This window comes from Polyodon spathula, chromosome 3, assembly GCF_017654505.1.
Source record: "Polyodon spathula isolate WHYD16114869_AA chromosome 3, ASM1765450v1, whole genome shotgun sequence".
Classification (NCBI taxonomy): Eukaryota; Metazoa; Chordata; class Actinopteri; order Acipenseriformes; family Polyodontidae; genus Polyodon; species Polyodon spathula.
This window is the reverse complement of record NC_054536.1, coordinates 6080547-6099985: the sequence shown is the minus strand read 5'-3', so window position 1 is coordinate 6099985 and position 19439 is coordinate 6080547. Positions and strand designations below refer to the sequence as shown.

Sequence of the window (19439 nt, the reverse complement as noted above, 5' to 3'; positions counted from 1 at the left end):
ATTTCTGATTTGTCTTTTTGTTCTCCGCCATACAGAGCTTGTACATCACAGTCCTTAATAATTTGTCATGTTTCACATTTTAATAATCCTCAGCACAGTAACTTAACTTTTTACCCCAGGCTTTACGGTACACATTTCTACCACTCTGGTTCTATGTCTGGATACTACTTGGAATTGACCACCTGCAGTAAACCACTTGGGAGCAGATTGGATATATTCTGGAACCCATCCTGTGAAGTGGAAAATTGATCTGAGTGAACCAGCTTTAAATGTAGAAAAGGCAACGACGGTTCAGTGTCTGAGATGGAATTACATTGTTTTCCAGCTCCTCACCCCCCCACAGAGGAGTCACTAGAGGCTTGTGATCCACACAGTTTTGATTAGATGATCTGCCCACCACTGAAGAAGGCATTTATTAAATCGTTTGTCTACTTGGCTTACTCTGTATTGATTTAGAGTGTTTGGCTGGAATGCCACTGTGTGTGCTGGGGATTTCCTAGGTGGGGATGCCCAAAGTGCCTTCGTTACTCACCTTCAGAACTGCTCCTCGCTAATCCACTGAACTAAAAGTTACTCCACTACAAGCCTCAATTCCAGCCAACGTTTGTAATTAGCAACCTTGTAACATTTGCATACAACACAAAGCTGGCTTTCATACTGTGGCATGTACAATGTTTTAATACACAGTTTAACCTGTGGAAAATGATCCATAGTAGAAAAAAATAAAGTTCATAAAGTCATTACTTAGACTTTGATAATAACGAAAAGTGCCACATCGTCTAAAAAGAGTTTTATGAATAGTCATGAACATGACCAGTGCCATTTATGTCTGACTTGAGACCCAATGCACTTTAGCAATGCTGGTACATCCCATCAATCAGACAGGGTACACATTGTTGTGGAAGCAAAGAGCATCCTGAAGCTCCTGCAGTCCTGGATTGTACTGGATGAGCTGCTATCACTCTCTACAGCATGTCTCAAGCATGCTCATTAGGGTTTGGGTCAAGAGATCTTACTGGCCAATCCCTGTTCTCAATTGCTTCCTGTTGTCAGTATATTCAAGACAGAGCCCAGATTAGTCAGTGAAGAAAATTGTTAAACTGTATATTAACAGTCATCCAATCAGTAAATGGCACAGATCCCTCGCAGAGGTTGAGTATTATATAAAGTGTTGTCTGAAAAATGTAGGGTTCAATATCACATGTGGGGTTATCACATTGTAATAATGTAGTCGACAAAGGTAACCTTAGTCATTGTTTGAAGTATAGCACGGAGAACAGAACTGGAGAAAGCGGTGGGGAAATTAGTGGAGACAGACATGGTACTGTAGGAAGGAGACTCTTTATGCTGAAAGTGGTGAATGAATGGAATGGGTTACCATGTTATTGCTGCTCCATCCGAGTCATTGGGATACAGTAAGAACCATCTAGAGACGAATCCGATAAGACAAAGCTGCTGGAAACAACCATTGATGGATCACATGATTTTTAAAATGATTGTCTCCGTGGTTCAAAAAATGATAAACAGTGTAAATAACCCTGTAACGTCAGAAGGCTACAGTAAATGTACAGGACTGAACTCCACGGCAGTTCCACTGCAGAATCACTGCATTGCTGGCTCAGGTACAAGAACATTCTGTATCACAAGAGACTTTTCTATAATTAAATGCACTTCTGTTTTCTAGCTGCAGGCACTATAGCAAATATGTAAAGAGTGAATGTCCCTGTTGCAGCTAACATCCAAATCAGTTAATGCCAAACATGTCTTGTTTAGAAGAGGTAAGTCAATTACATGTAAAAGTAAAAGCTTCCTCTAAACAAGTAATCTTCTGTACAGAAGTTTCACGGCAGCCTAAATTAGATAAAGAATTCACTCTGAGTCTCCTCTGAATATTAACATGGAATCTGAACATGACTCCAAGCAAGCTGCTTACCTGAGACTCACAATAAAAAGCAGTATTAAATGAGGATCCAGCACAATACAAAGCAGGCACAGAACACTGAAACTGTATACACTGAACTATTCTTCAAGACAGCCAACTGGGTTATTGAGAAACATCACCAAATTGTTTCCACCAAATTGCACACATGGTATATGAAAGACTTCTCATTTAAATATTTATCTATTGTTTAATTTAGCAATGTGTCCCTTGTAACAATTATTTTGGGGGAAGTTTTAAACAGTGTATTATATTAGTTGCATATCACAGAGTTTGAGACAGTGAAAACATCCATTTTAGTAAATGTGATTTCCAAGTTATTAGGCCGACCAGGTCAATATTTCTTTAATCAATTTATCTTAAACTTGAAAAGCAAAATCTCTTTAAAGTAAGCTCTGAGCTATAACTTAAACAGGACTTTTGATCTCTTCAGTAAGCACACTGTTGATTAGTATTCTCAAATTGTTTCATTAGAAATGGATAAACGGTTTTCAATATGTATAGTAGCTGAAATATAAGTATGACACCTGCATATATACTGATTTCTGTCTTCATTAAATCGCAATATTATTTCATTGTTGGCTCAAAGTGCAAGTTCTAAGTTAACAGGTAAGTTCCCAGAACTACATTATCTAAGAGTTCTGTTAAACAAATCGTTTAAAAAAAAAAAGACAAGTTTAGTTAGATATTTCTAACCTTGTGGTATTTAGATGCAAATAACATCTACATTTTTGTAGCCTTTTGAATCATTATTAGGAAGGTCATGAAGTAAGAACCATTTCCTTCTCAAAGACATATAAACAAAAGTTTTTGCCTTCATCACACAGACACACACTTTATATATATATATATATAGATATATATTATATATATTATATATATATATATATATACACACACACACACACACAGTGTACAAAACATTAGGAACACCTGCTATTTCCATGAAATAGACTGACAAGGTGAATCCAGGTGAAAGCTATAATCCCTTATGCTGCTGGGTTTTTCACGCTCAGCAGTTTCCTGTGTGTATCAAGGATGGTCCACCACCCAAAGGACATCCAGCCAACGGCAGGCCAGTGGTCACAAATGGCTCATTGATGAAAGAGGCCAAAGCAGGCTGACACGAATTGTGCAGCTGAACAGACGGGCTACAGTTAGTCAATTGACAGTCCAGTACAACACTGGTGCCGAAAGACCCATAAAAGAATGCACAACTCGTCGTACCTTGGCACAAATGGGGTATGGCAGCCGACGACCTAACAGAGTTCCACTTCTTTCAGCAAAACACAAGAAACTGTGGTTGCAGTGGGCTAAGGAACGAAAACACTAGACATTAAAAGATTGGAAAAACATTGCCTGGTCTGACGAATCCCGGTTCCTTGACAACTGTGGAAAGTATTGGAGTCAACATGGGCCAGCATCCCTGTGGAACTCTTTCGACACCTTGTAGAGTCTATGCACCGAGAAATTGAAGCTGTTCTGAGGGCAAAAGAGGGTGCAACTAAATATTAGGAAGGTGTTCCTAATGTTTTGTACACTCAGTGTGTGTGTGTGTGTGTGTGTGTGGTGTGTGTGTGTGTGTCATATATATATATATATATATATATATATATATATATATATATATATATATATATATATATATATATATATATTTTATTGGCATATATTGTATATACAGTGCCTTGCAAAAGTATTCAGACCCCTGACCAATGCTCTCATAGTACTGAATTACAAATAGTACACTGAAATTTCATTCTGCTTGATATTTTATTTTTAAACACTGAAACTCAGAATCAATTATTGTAAGGTGACATTGGTTTTATGTTGGGAAATATTTTTAAGAAAAATAAAAAACTGAAATATCTTGCTTGCATAAGTATTCAACCCCTGTGCTGTGGAAGCTCCCAGTTTGCACCGATGAAAGAAATTGCCCTAACTAGGACACAGTTACCTTACCATTGGCCTCCACCTGTGAACCATTAAAGTTCCTGTCACATTTTCTGGATAAAAACCCCACTCTTGAAGGATCATTGGTAAGGCTATGAATCTGAATGAAAATGAAGACCAAAGAACATTCTACAGAAGTTAGAGATAAAGTAATACAAATGCATAGATTAGGGAAAGGGTACAAAACAATATCCAAGTGTTTGGATATCCCAGTGAGCACAGCTGGATCAATAATCAGGAAGTGGAAGCTGCATCACACCACCCAGGCACTGCCAAGAAAAGGCCGTCCCTCAAAACTCAGCGCTCAAACAAGGAGGAGACTTGTGAGAGAAGCCACAGAGAGGCCAACAATCGATTTGAAGGAGCTACAGAGTTCAATGGCTGGGAGTGGAGTAATGCTGCACCAGTCAACCATATCAAGAACTCTGAATAACACTGGCCTGTATGGGAGGGTGGCAAGAAAGAAGCCGTTACTCAAAAAGTACCATCTGAAAGCACGTCTGGAGTTTGCCAGAAAACATGAGAGTGACCCAGCTGCGATGTGGGAAAAGGTTTTGTGGTCAGTTAAGACCAAGACAGAACTTTTTGGCCAAAACTCAAAGTGCTATGTGTGGCGCAAACCTAACACTGCCCATGTCTCAAGAGATACTCAAATGCTTGAAAATCATCTTGTATCCTTCTCCAGCTTTATGACAATAAATTATTTCTGCCTAAGGCCTTTCAGTAGCTCTTTACTTTTCCCCCCCATAATGACTTCTTGGTAATCATCCTATACCTAACCCTTTTATACTCTCTAAGAATGCTCACCTACAATCCAGCGTTTTCTAGAGTTTTCTAGAATTATGTTGCATTATCATCTTGACATTTTTAGCACCTTGTCGACAATACTATCATAGCATCAGAGGGTATGAATACTTTTGAATTAGCATTTTTGGAGTTTTGCAAAAACATTTCTGAAATAAATAATTGTATGCATCTATTTCTTGTAACTATTTTTCCTCATCCAAAAAAGCAAAACTTTTGCTTCAGAATATTTTTCCTAAAATGTGTTCTTTTCTAGAAATTTCCATCAGGGTATATAAACTTTTGACTACAACTGTATGAATGTGTACACATACACACACACACAGAGTATTAGTTTGGCTGTGTGAATTGCTTATACCGGCACAGAGCCGACATTTCATGATGGCTCAACTGCCTTGCAAGGTAGTTTGGAGACGGCACAGGCCGGTGTATACAGCCTGTGTTTGATTAGAAGCTAATATCCCATCTGACTGTATACAAGCCATGCATATACAAATACATTACCATGTGGTGCTCCCTTACCCAGAATCTGTTAGGTAAAGAAAATATCCACCGTACGGTATCACCACCTTTGCAATAAAATGTGAGACCTACAGTGTATATGAAACCTCTGCATTTAGCATTTAACAGGTTATTATATTGTATAATATGATTGAAAATTACAATTTAAAAAAGCAGCCAAAGCCACTTCTTCAGCCAACGACGGTTTGGAAGTTGGTCTCTTGTGATTTCTTTGGCTTTTTGAAAGGGTTATGATGATATTATACCTGTATAGAAGGAGCCATTTTGTGCTGTGTAAATGGGTCTAAGTTTTGTTTAGATGTCTGAGATGGTCAAGTACTGGCATTTGTGTGTGGAAGTGGCTTTAAAGTACAATGCAACGAATTATCAGTGGAGGACATTGCAAGAATGGAAACATAGTGCTAAGAAGGTAGCCAAAAAAAATAGTGTTCATAACATTAATCCCTGGTTAAAGAAACAGGTGGCAACTCTTGTCAAAGGTCATGGATAAGCTGAAAAGACTTACAAATGTTTAACTCGAGTATGATCAAGATAAGAAACAGAGCCACTAATTAGCATCATAATTAAATCATTTCTGTGCAACTTCAAGACATATATTCTGCTTTTACGAATATTCATGCTAATGGCAGACAACCTCCAATCCGGTACTCGGCTGCATTGAATTTAAGTTATTTTTAATGATCATCAGGCTACAAGTACTGAAGTCTGCTGTTCTCCTCCCAAATATCAGCACAGGAGATCAGCTCACAAACCTGGGACTGTAATCTGCTGAAATCAGCAACAGACTACTGTTGGGGCATGCAAGGGAGGTGATGCTGAGGTACAGGTATACTGAAATGTTACAAGAACAAATGTTAACAGAGATCCAAGCTCAAGCCACGTGTGGGTTACTCAGGATTATAAGGGCAGTTTCACAGAGGCTGTGATTAAGTAACAGTGGTCAACAACTTTCTTCATCTCTAAAAGGGTGATCTTTAATGCACAAAATCATATTATGATACTGCTACAACATATATACCGGAAATACACTTAATTGTCCAAATTGAACCTTTGGACACCTGGCCAAAAGGGGATGATGTGATGTGAGTGAGTGTGTGAGAGAGAGAGAGAGAGAGAGAGAGAGAGAGAGAGAGATTAAAACATATTTGCCCCCTTGTCTGATTTTCTGGATTTTTACATATTTTTGACACAATGTTATCAGATCTTTAACCAAAATCTAATATTAGATAAAAGGGACCCTAAGTAAGCAAATAACACAAAATGTTGATACTTATTTCATTTATTTTTTAAAGAAAGTTATGCAACACCCAATGCCCCAGTTTGAAAAAGTAATCGCCCCCTTAGACTCAATAGCTGGTTACGCCACCTTTAGCAGCAATAACTGCAACCAAACGCTTCCTGTAGTTATTGATCAGTCTCTCACAGCGCCGTGGAGGAATTTTGGCCCACTCCTTCATGCAGAACTGCTTCAACTCTGTGACATTTGTGGGTTTTCGAGCATAAACAGCTTGTTTCAGGTCCTGCCACAACATCTCAATGGAGTTTCGGTCTGGACTTTGACTTGGCCATTCCAAAACTTCAAATTTCTTGTTCTTCAACCATTCTGATGTAGACTTGCTTGTATATTTCTGATCATTGTCTTGCTACAGCTCACAGACAGATGGCCTGAGATTCTCGTGTAGAGTTCTCTGATACAGAGCAGAATTCATGGTTCCTTCAGTGATGGCAAGTAGTCCAGGTCCTGATGCAGCAAAGCATCCCCAAATCATGACACTACCACCACCATGCTTAACCGCTGGTATGAGGTTCTTACTGTGAAATGCAGTTTGGTTTTCGCCACACATAACGGGGCCCATGTTGGCCAAAAAGTTCCACTTTTAACTCATGTGTCCATAGAACATTGTTCCAGAACTCTTGAGGATCATCCAGGTGCTTTTTGGCAAACTTGAGATGAGCATTCATGTTCTTCTTAGTGAGCAGTGGTTTCCGCCTTGCTACTCTGCCATGAATCCCAGTTTTGCCCAGTGTCTTTCTGATGGTGGAGTCATGATCACTGACCATAGCCGAGGCGAGAGAAGCCTGCAGATCCCTGGATGTTGTTCTGGGGTTCTTTGTGACTTTGCTGACAACTTCAAGCTGATGGTAAGGGACAGTTAGTCAGATTTATATTGGACAGGGCTGGCCCAAATCAGGCCTGATTGTTAACCAAAGTATTCAAACAGCTGACCCTAATTATCCCTTTAATTGAGTTGAGTTGAGTTGAGTTGAGTTGAGTTGAGTTGAGAACTAACTAACTCAACTCAATTGGGGGGGGGGCAATAACTTTTTCACACCTGACGATTACATGTTTGATTACCTTGCACACCAAACAAATGAAAGCAGCAGCAAACTGGTGTCATTTTTTCTCTTAGACTCCCTCTATGCACTACTACAACCCACAAAAAGATCTGACCAAAATCAATGTGAAAAATGGGCAAAAATGCAAAATATCAGACAGGGGGCAAATACTTTTTCACGGCACTGTATATATACATATACTATCTAGACTAAGGCTTCTCAAACTCGATCCTGGGGACCCCCTGTGGCTGCTAGTTTTCATTCCAACCAAGCTCTCAATTACTTAACTAGACCCTGAATTGAACTGATAATTTGCTTAACTGTACTTCTTTTTACTTGTTTTCAGCTCTTAAACAGTTGCATATTCCAAGTTAGCTGTAACATGATAAGTAAGTTGAACTGCAACTGTTTAAGAACTGAAAACAAGTAAAAAGGGTCTAATCAAGCAAATTATCAGTTCAATCATGGGTCTAGTTAAGTAATAGAGAGCTCGGTTGGAATGAAAACCAGCAGCCACAGGGGGTCCCCAGGACCAAGTTTGAGAAGCCCTGATCTAGACCCTGTGCTTTTAATCATGTCTACAAGAATAATAAAATGCTCTGTATTCCCTGACTTCAAGTCCGTCCGACTCCCCCCCCCGCTCATTTCCTACCAAGATAATTGTTCTGGGGCTTCACTTCAGCAGAATTAGTTCTTACAAAAGGAAACATAATAAGGAATGGGCCTCATCTTGAGAAAGTCAATTCAAAGAAAATGATAGGGTTTAAAGCCTGAAGAAAGAATTCCTACACAAAGAAAATAAATCTCTTGTCAAAGGCATATTTTTAATACTGACTTCACATACCATGCCATATAGCCCAGATCCTTTTGTAAAAGTATATTACAATTATATCTGCTTTAGAAATGGTTAGCTCAATTGCTCATTGCAAAAAATAGAGTACATACAGCAGCGATTATTGCAAACAGAATGAAACAGCCTTTTTTTATTTTAAATTCGATCTGTACAGGAAAAGCGGCTGTATGCTGCTCTTCATATATCATGTCAAAGTTTATAAACCAATTGCACTGTGCTTACATTAGTAATAGGTGTTTAGTTTGTATTTTAAACATTGTAGTACATAATTACTAAAGGCAATGACAAACAGGAATAAAAAGACACTGGTAACTTATGCACCAAAAAAAAAAAAAAAATAGTACGATATAATTACAATTATGATATAATTATTTTGGACTTAAACGTATGCTGTGTTCACATCTGGTTTCTCAGGCACTTAACCAGTCCTGCATTCAGCACATGAAATATGAAAGAAAACACTGAAACAGCTGAGGAGACAGAATTCTCTCAGTCCCCCAGCTGCACATTAATATCACAGGTGAACCACTCGCTGTCTTCCATGTGTATTCTTATTTGCAAATGCAAGTTTTGACTGTCCACGCCTGCCTTGCGCAGTATGCAGAAACAAAGGGCACAGAGTTTTCTTCACTCACATGGCGCTGCAATAGAAAAGACAAAAAATATGGAAGTACCAAACACCATGCAAATTCCTCATCACACACACAGTGGAATACTTATTGAAAAAACATCAAGAAAACAATCAATCTTCCCTTTTATGTGTTCAGCCCGACTCATTTCCTGTGGCTACCGTTAAGTCCAAATGTTTAATCTCTTTGCCAACATAAAATTCATAGACATGGGAACACTCACATTACAGTTTTTTTTTTGTTTTTGTTTTCCTCCTCAAGAGGATTCATCTATGTTACAACGATGTCAGTTAAACATGATTATCTTCCTTACTCTTTTCACTTCTGTTATAAATAACGACAGTAAAAAGAACAACACTTAAACAGATTACACAGATTGTATTTCAGCCTAAATAATCAAATGCCACTCTGCAGCATTTTGTAACGCTCAACAGTTATACAAGAGGGTTAGTCTAAGATTTCAGATAAACCAGCTGATACTTTTTTTCTCCCTTGTGACTTAATGAACAATTCAGTAGAGACTGGCAGCAATGTTTGTTTGTCAGTCTGTAACGCCCAGGCATATAAAACACCTATTTTTCTTAGCCCTCTGTGAGGTTTTCTGAAAAAAAAAAAATTTAAAACACATGCCAAAATTGAGAAAATTGTCCATGCCATGGGCCATTTTTGTAGCTTAAGCTGAGAATATATGTTCAGGACAATTTGTAAGGCAGGATTTCTCTGGCTGCTGTATAGGGTGGTAATGCATTACCTAGATTCTTATATATAGTACACAGAGGAACTGCAACAGCAAAACTTGGAGGAAACATATGCAAAGTGATAACATCAATGATTAGGGCAAGGTCTGTATGGCCCCCCTTACTTCTCTTTATTAGATTTGCATTCCTTGACACTCTCATAATTGTCTGTGGAGTCCCTTGACAAAAGAAGCTAAAATAGGCAGACAGGGGCCATATATCAAGGCTAGCGAGTCTTTATTCCAAGATTACTGAAAGGCACTAAAAATGGGGTCACACACATATTCCACAGGCAGTCTCTTGTAAATTGTCCACATGGGGGAGGGGGGAGAGACAAGAAAGGAAAAGTTCATTCACTTTGTTCTTATTTTTATCTTACTCTTTTTTTTATTATTGCCAGCGTACACAGATTTTATCGTCTCTTCCTTTAGGAGTAAAATGGCCGCCCCTGTTCCGGTGTCTGCAACCTGTTAAGCCTGGCTACCTGAGACGGAGAAGGCGGGACATCCTGTCTATAGGGGCCTTTGATTGGGTTGCTGCTGGGATCCTTGAGGTTGGAGTAAGAGTCATAGCTTTTTGACCCCTCTGAGGGTGTCTTTGCCTTCGCCTGCTGCTCCTTGCGCCTCTGCTCCTGCCGCAGAAGCTCCTGGGTTTCGAGGAGCACCCTGGCGTTGAAGCCGGTTGCCCCCAGGTAACCGTTCCGTGAGCCCTGGTAACTGGAGTAGCGCGGGTTCTCCTTGGCACTCTGAAATCCTTCTCCGGGAGGGTAGGCCTTTTCCCAAGAATCTTGGGACACTGAGCTTGGATTCTTTCGGTTTTGCCTAGAAATAAAGAAAAGGGGTTATTCATTGTTGTGGTAAAGTACTGTAAATTATACCATATAAACAGATGGGTATCACACACTATAAATCTACACAAAACATTATTATGGGACTTAAACAGCACCAGATAACCGATTCATTGGACAAACATTATTTTAAATTAACCAGCCTTTATGATCCACATTATATAGTGTCTGCCCTTTGCAGACCCTGATAAGGATTGTGGATTCCTAAGAAAAACTAATTGTTAAGAGCTCTAACAGAGGAGCTCAGTGAGGACAAGGGCTGGGTTGGGTAGCCAGGGTGAAATGTCAGTGAAAGTCAAATGAAATTGCGATTGAAAACCTAGTCAACAGCTTTACACATCACAGAGTCAAAGGGAAGCGTTGGAAAGAATCTGATAAGAACAGTGACCCCGACCAGATGGCTTACTGTACAGCCAAAGTGCTGTTAAAAGACTGTCAGGGAGAACACTCTGTTAGCAGCTTACCAGATTTAGGTCTTCTGAAAGCCATGCTACTGGATGAACACAACTACTACATCACAATCTCCTTATACTTATTTTTATTATCCCTCTTTTAAAGGACATTACATGGATCAGCATTATTTTCTGGTCTTTTCTGTACCAGCGCTTGAGTGATATTTCCATGCACATTTATAATGAAATGCTTTAGGCATGCTGTATTGTTCATTTTCACTATAAACACCCATTTAAGTTTTTTGTTGCTGTCGTGTTTATAGGTTTATCCCACAGCAAAGTACCACATAATACAGTTCTTGTTTGATCCAAAGGTCTGTATCAACATGACTTTTTTCTTTCATTCTTTTTTATGTGACTTGTTTTAATTAGGGCAGCCATAGCATGACTACAGTGCCTCACATTCAAACATGTGAATTGTTGCATATATGTTTAGGTCTGTGTTGGGTGTAACTCGAACATCCAAACTGTCAGCAGGCGGTGTGCCTTTACTGCAGAATGGTCCACAACCATCAAATCTTTCCATGAAACTTGTTAAGAATGGGCATTTTCATTTTAGGAAATACCATTGGTTGGATAAAGGCAAACAAGATTACTTTCCAACATGCCTCTGTCTGGTGCAATGAGGACAGTAACATCTGTTTATACTGTGGATGCATTTCAAATGCTAGTTCTTTCATACCATCTCATTTGTGGGACCACTGCAATCAAGTGAATCCCTTTGGACTGTTTCTCAACAGATCTAGTACAACATTTTTTTTTTTTTTTTTTTTTTTTGTTCCAAATCCCAAAGTTATAAATTAGCTGAAAAAAAACTGAGTAATAACAAATGTTGAAACAGCTAGGATTACACAAGTTATAAAGCCATTGCTTTTTTAACATGGATACCAGTTTATTTATAGATTGTGCAATAAACCCTGTGTTAACCGTTACCTGGTCTAAGTGGTCTTCTGCTCCTGCCAAGCAGTACAATCCAGAGCAGATGAGCTTCTATTCAATGCACTTTTAAAGCAGTGATCTGTACTGAGCAGCTACTCCTGTGTGATGGATTGATCATTGTTTCACTGTATATTTATAGCCCAAGTCAGCTTCGTGGACAACCGAAACAAATGCCAAACACTGTTCGTTGCCCATAACTATACTGATACGCTCCTTACTCGTTTAAAAAAATTAAACATTTATTTTTATATTACACTATTAAAAGCAGTTTCTCAAAATAAATGACCTTTTCACTTAATTGGTTATCCGTGTGAACATGTTTCATTGTAACCTACATTAATAATTGTACAGTACTTTATCCATCTTCCATTTCCTACCAGGCAAGGTAATGTACAAGCCTACCCCCAACCTCCTCTACTGTTCACGTTTCAACATACATTTGCACAGAAACATGGTTCATGACCGCCTGCAGGTCATCAAAGCTCACTCGGATTTCAGAAAAAAAAAAGTCAGAACTTGGGCAGAATTAAAAAAAGGCTTTAATTATGTTTTTCTTTCCCCAGAAAAAATCATTACCACCCTCCATTTCCTTCTAAAATTTCAACTGCTTCCAAAAAAGCACAAGGACTGGGTTCAATTTTATGGACTATTTTCAATGTGTTTTAACCTTTGCTCTAACAGATAATATTTCCTCTAACATGTAACTTGACAGCTGCTACACAAAATGAAAAATGAAACACTGTAGTGTTGAGATCTGCTTCAGTAAGATTGGTAAATCTATGTTCTGCTATAATCATTCAATTAAAAATATTAAAGACCGTTCAGAAAAAAGAAAATTGATTTAGTTAAGTCACTGGTTATTGAAAAATTGTGTTTTCAGGCAGCAGATGACTTTTTTTTTCTTTTTTTTTTTTTTTTTTTTTTTAATTTTAAAACACAGCTCACCTTACCAGAGAAGCCGGAAACTAAGTTACGGGGCATGTTACAGTAAGCAAAAATAGCCAACAAAATGGAACATCCTCTGAAAGCAGCATTTGCTAACAGAGCATCATGAGCAGCTAGAAGCCATCTAAAGCCTAGGACACACATGAGTTGTGAAGCACTGCTAACGGAGAGCGGCGAAATACCGCACATATTACTAACCTTTTATTTCAATTAGAACGAACACACATTGACGAAAATTGACGTCAAGGACGTTGGTTATGGGTCTATTGAAGATCCAAAACAAATACTAACCGCCTGCCCCCCCGCATGAATCCAGCTACTGGACATCCTGTATCATTTGTCAGATATACACATCAAGTAATTAATCAGCTGTCAGCCGAGTGATTATTGTGTATACAATTACGAAGAATGTGATGCCTTTTTTTCCTTAGTAATAGCAGCTCCTATATAATGTATAACTACAGATACAGTACCACAGTCCAGTCTTGTTAAGTGCAGTGCTGGATATATCATAGTTTCTTTGTAGAAAAAGGCTTTCACATTGTATCCAAAAATAAATATCACATTTTACATACATGTCCTTAGGTAAATAAAAGGAAAATACTTCTGAGTGGTGTTCTGATATGGGAACTTATAACGTTAGATCCTAATAAAAAATTATGGAGATGGACATGGTCGTTCACTCTGGGTCAAGCAGTAAAAGTTTAAGAAGGATATACATATTTTGGGTTGTTGTACAGTGCTGCAAGGTGGGGGGCTGTTTTTTTTTTGTTTTGTTTTTTTTTTTTTTTTATCGGCTTTGTTTTGGCAACTACAAACAGGTGGTTTTATAAAACAGCAGTACCCGTTTCGCCATAACGAGTAACACGCGACGAGGCGAGGGGTATTCCCGAGGCCAATATCCCATCGAGTCGGAAACGGCACAAAGACCCTGGTCCCGGGATTGGGATTCACAGCGCTATCTCTAGAGGTTGTATTCTGACTTGATAGGTCATTTATATTTGTGAAAGGCAGTTCCAAGCAGCACAATGCACGGTGCTTAATTTCAGCTCAGACTTGCGTGAAGTAAGCATTTATAAAACATGCCAGTCCCCGTTGCTTAACTCCTTACATGCCTGTCAGGGTAGTGCTACTATAGAATAAAGGCTGTTACCTTTCATTTCAGCTCACCAATGTGCTTTGTCCAAGCCACAGTGGTAACTTGTGTTCTCTGATAAACTGTGTGTTCCTGTTTGATGTTCCCAGGAATCTGGCACACACATCCTCCACATATTCTCTGTTGAAGCTGCTGCTGTGTTTCAGTTTTCCAAAGACCAGCGGAAACAGGGCAGCTTGAAATTTATTCCGCTCAACCTTTTAACCCCCCCCCCCTCCCCCACAACAACTTTTAAGCTTGACCTTTGGAATGACAGCTGCTGACACGCAACAGCAAATGATATCATTAGAACAAAAGGCTTAACCATGTTAATTCCCCACATAGCTAATGAGAGCTTTTCCAATCTACACGCACCTTCATCTTGTTAGTCTTGATTTTGTTTCTCAAACATTAAGGGACAGAGTCATCTCTATATTTGCAACAACGTGTAATTTGCACCATTTACAAAACTAGTAAACGATGCAAGCACACTTGAGTAGTTTGTTTCTATTAATGCATTATTTTACTTTCTCAAAAAATCTGAGCAAAAAGGAGTTGGAATTTAGGCTGCATTTTAATAGAAAACAAAAAGATTTTGACATTTACAACTCAATGATGGCACTAAACATGAAGCTAAACACTTCTGAATCACTCCAGCCACTGTGTTAATGATTAATTTATCTTTGAAACTACATATTTGTTTTGGATACTATGTATTAAGGTCTGCAAGTATACAGCAAATAAATGCTAAACACTAATTAACAAAGTTTAACAGCAATGCTAACAACATTGCGTCATCCTTTTTATACATACTTCTAAATAATTCAACAAAAATATCTTACAGATGTGTTCTTAACATCTTTGTGCTGAGATGTCACAATGTGTCATCTTTGTTGTAAACTGAATGCGTTGCATGACTGAAATCAGACTTTCATTCTATACAAAGTAAAATACCCAAAGCCAAAAATTCTGTGCAATATATTAATGGAAAAACAACCCAAATCTGTACAAAACACTACCCACATGTACTACACTGTTAATGGCTTGAAGGTTATTTTTCTCAACCTGACAAAGACCCAGAAACAGAAGTAAAAGTCCCCAGACTAGAAGTCCTGATTAAGAGTTCTTACCGTGGTAGTGAGCTGTACTGGCGCTGGGCTTGCTGGAAGCTCTCACGTTCCTCCTGGCGCTGTCTCTGCATCTGCACCTCTATGGACACAGAATGACGACCGCTTTGTGTGCACATACTGGCGTTGGGCTGTAAAAAATAATAAAAAAAAAAAAAAAAAAAAGTGCATATTTGTGTCACCAAACTTTTAGTACAACCCAGCAGTTTAATGTAGCCTATACTTACCTTTTGAATTCCGCTGTGTTTCATGACTTCATGGAAGCCATGTGTTTTAAATGTGGGTGTTAGTGTGAGTGGGTGTTAACGCACATGTGTGGATGTTTGGTAGTATGTTCACAATGCTGCTGCTTTTGAGAGGGAAGTTGGGACTGTACATTTTAAATAAAAGCCTGTCAAATAAGACATATAATGGTGTTTGATATGGTCTCAAACGGATGCTGGAGGCGATTCACAACAGTACAGTAATTAACCTTTATAACTTATTTAACTGATGCACACAGGGGTATAGTGCTACATTTAGAAGTGAGGGGTCGCTATTATCTACACACACCAACCCCAACTCTACCACATCCCCTGCCGTTCCCATTTCCCTATACACTCAACAGAACCGCAGGTTGTCACTCAAAACTAGTTACATAACTAACTCATGAGTTACAGCTGTGAATGGATAATTGGTTCGGTTTGGTTCAGAATCAGCTTGTCCCTCTGTCCTACGGCAGCCACTTAAGAGTGAATGAGATTGACTTTTGAAATAGAAGTACATCAGTTTGCAAAAATAAAACACAAAAAAGTACCTTTTATTTGTTTGTTGTGATTGTGTTTTCTCTTTTAAGTACTTTTTTAGCTTACTTGATTTCTGATATATGGGAAAATAAGTGATGTTACAATTATTGCATCTAATTGTAAAACAGTGACACCTCAGCACAGCGTTGATACAGGTTGATACAGTTAAATCTTCTACCCATGAAGTATGAAAGCGGTGCTCTCCCTGCCCAAGAAGTGAGGGGCGGGTGCTCCCTGTTGACCCTTCAGCACTACACACCTGGATACTTATCTTAATACTCTCTAGCTTCAAAATATTGTCTTGTTTTCAGTACCGTAACTTCATGAAAACCTGGCATACTGTTATTCAATCATGCTCTTAACACTAGCACGCCTAAGCTGATTTTAACCACCTCTGGTTTATTCAAATTAAAACCAATGGAGATGTACAAGTGACTATGATGATTGACAGGCATACAGCAGTAGTAGCCATGGAAACCGTGCAGCAGAAGCACACTGCTCTGTGTTCCTTTCCCAGGTATTTATGTGTTAAAACAGAGATAGATCCACTGGATGAGCGCAGAACTACCAGTCATGACTTTAAAAGAAAAAGGTTCAATTATTTAGGACTTATTTTATGGCAATTTCCTTGTTACAATCTGTCGGTTCCTGCAGCACAACACCTGGGATACCACCAGAGCACAGCTGACTGGCTCAGAGTAAGATATGTATAATGTGTATGTAGTGCATGATACCAGCACTGTCCCTGGGGGTGCTGGGCACTCTGGAAGAGTGGAGATCAAATCAAAAGCTCAGAACAATAATCTTGAATGTAAACAAAAGTTCCAAAATTGATTGAACCTACAATTCTTCTGTATATAATTAGTTGGTGAACCTTGCCAAGATCTTGTATGTGAACAGCTACAATAACAGAGCACAATTAACTACATTCAAATAAAAAATATATATTTAAAAAAAAAAACTGATTCTAGTTTTCAGTGATTTATGGAGTAAAAAATGGTCTTGCGATAAAAAGTATCAGGTTTGATTTCTTAATTTTCTATAGAAAACCTCAATTTTTCTTTTAAATAATTATTTCCAACTGATTATAAAGTACTTTTGATGACTTTCGCAAAGCTTTGATTAGCTCCAAATTGACGAGATTTATTCAGTTCAGCTGCCACTTTAATGCACCATGACTGACACCACATAACCAATGACATATGACTGATTCATTCTCCGAGAAATAATCAGGCAGGATAATGGAATCAGGGAAAAAAAACTGACTCGTAATTTTGAGGTATTACACTTCATACGACATTACATTTGTCCCCATGTAAAAAAAAAAAAAAAACAACATGGAACTGCCTTTGCATTTGTAACACAAGAAACCGCCAAAAAACAAGAAAGATCAATGCAGGCTGTGTTTTTAGTTAATTCAATTAAAATTGAAGTGCAAAAAGAACATAAAAGGCATCCCAGCACCTGTACAAACAGCCAAGCACAAACTAAGGTGCAATTATCAAAATGATTTGCAGCTACAAGGAGATGCAGAGGGTCCACATGGACACAGCTCTGAATTTCAGCAGCACAAAGAAGCGTGGCCTTGATAGGGATAATACAAGGGCTTCCCCCGACATATCAGAAGCAGTGTCAAGGTTCCAGTAATGACTTTGACCATGTATGCATATGCAGCTTATTCCCCATGTCTCACGCAATAACTTTTATCCTATAGGGATCGGAACAATTTCCAGCATTTAACAAAAGAGCATATGGTTTGAATTTTCCTGGACAACGTAACATTTCCCAGTGTTTCAGTTTAAATAAATGCCTTCAAGAGGCCTGAGAAACTGTAGTTACAGAGAAGAGATCTGTTAACAATCATTCCTCTGACCACACCCAAGATGCATAAACACGCCAGCAAATTTATTAGCAACAAAACTGCCCTGTTCATTAGAACGTTGCTCGCTGTCTGCTGGTGTGTTTCACTGATGTCTTGGGTGCTAGCTCTTAGTGGTCTGCTTAAAATGGAGCAGCAGAAATGTTAAATACTCTCCTGGACACATCCCTTAATAAATGGCCTTTTCTATGCTATCATGCATGCATATTCAATCTGACACACTAAACATGTGATTTCCTGTACTGCAGTGCAAGTCAGTCTTGCCTATTACAATATCTCCATACATGGTTATTATCTGTGTCTTTCTAAATTCTAGAATCGGAAGATGGAATAGGGCATTCAAGTAACAGGATATTTTCACAGTTTCTGACCATTCCACCTGAGGAGGTGCAGATATGGAAACTATAATACCCTCACCACTTATCTTCTAATAAATGGCTTTCTTTCTGTATAAAAACAGGTTGTTTAACCCTGCAGCAGTCTTTTGTTTTCTGTACAGATACCAGGTTTGTGTTAAGTAGTACAGTGATTATGTTAATACCACACACCCTGTTCCAGTTTCATGAATTTCCTTATATCTACTGATATGCATCCGGCTATATAAAAATATCCCCTCCAGACCCTGGGGCCACAAACTCGTGCATTTCAAAAACCAAACAGGCAGAATGTCCTTAAACAACATGCAACAGCTTAGGTTTCTGAAACAAGTCAAGATTCATTCAGAAATCATAACAATGGCTGAAAAGCAGATCTATTCTCAACAGAAGACTGTCATCACAAAGAGATGTTGATTGGTGCTTGATACAGTTGTATGACCTTCACCATATTACATATAAAAACATATTGCAAAATGAAATCTGTTATGTCTAAAATTGTACATGGCACCTCAATTCAGTAGGTGCAAATGTGTCCTTGAATATTTTATTCATGATATTTAAAAAGCACAGGTTGCCATGGCAAGTGTATGCTTTTTCTTTTCATTTTTACAAATTTGCTGTATTCTCTCCAGCCAGGCTTTTGAATCCAGTTTTCAAAGGGAATGAGTACCACTACCTTTTAGCATTTCTGTTCACGGTTAAATAAATCTTTTGTTACTTGACACGGTATGTAAGCTGTTATATGTTTTTTCAGCTTGCTAGCAGAAGCAGAAATATTTTTTGTAATTGGTCATACCATGTACTTTACAAGCACGTGCATCATTTGATTTCAGTTGTTCTAAAATTACTGCTGTCTGAATTTTGGCAGTGTGTCCTAAATGTTTAAACTTTACGGGAACAATTGTCAACACTAAATGGCGGATGTTGGCTGCATTCAATTCTGACATTAATGACACAGAGGCATTTTCAAGCAGAGTGAAGCTGAGATAACCCTTTTAACAAAGCAAGGCCAACCTAATCTGAATGAACCACGTCAACAAACAAGTCAATAACTTTCACTATACTTCAGACTACTCAATGAACAATTAACAAGTGTCACTCATTATGATAATGAAGGCGTTCTTCCCTCATGATATGAAATAAGAACTGTAATTTACTGCCTGCTATCATACATTCAAG

At 38.4% G+C, this 19439-nt stretch overlaps 1 protein-coding gene across 7 annotated transcripts in view; it reads right to left on the bottom strand.

The window, feature by feature from the left end:
• Positions 1-8146: 8146 nt before the first annotated feature.
• Positions 8147-19439, bottom strand: part of LOC121311053 (partitioning defective 3 homolog) — a 358770-nt gene continuing 347477 nt past the window's right edge. For 4 of the 7 annotated variants that reach the window (XM_041243851.1, XM_041243862.1, XM_041243861.1 and 1 more), the window contains 2 exons: positions 15223-15350; positions 8148-10595 (listed from right to left, as the gene is read on the bottom strand). In XM_041243851.1, the coding sequence (XP_041099785.1) occupies positions 10202-10595; positions 15223-15350 (522 nt within the window). In that variant the 3' untranslated portion in view covers positions 8148-10201. Of the gene's footprint in view, positions 10596-15222; positions 15351-19439 lie in introns of all 7 variants that reach the window. The other 3 variants (XM_041243850.1, XM_041243852.1, XM_041243853.1) reach the window with 1 other exon arrangement.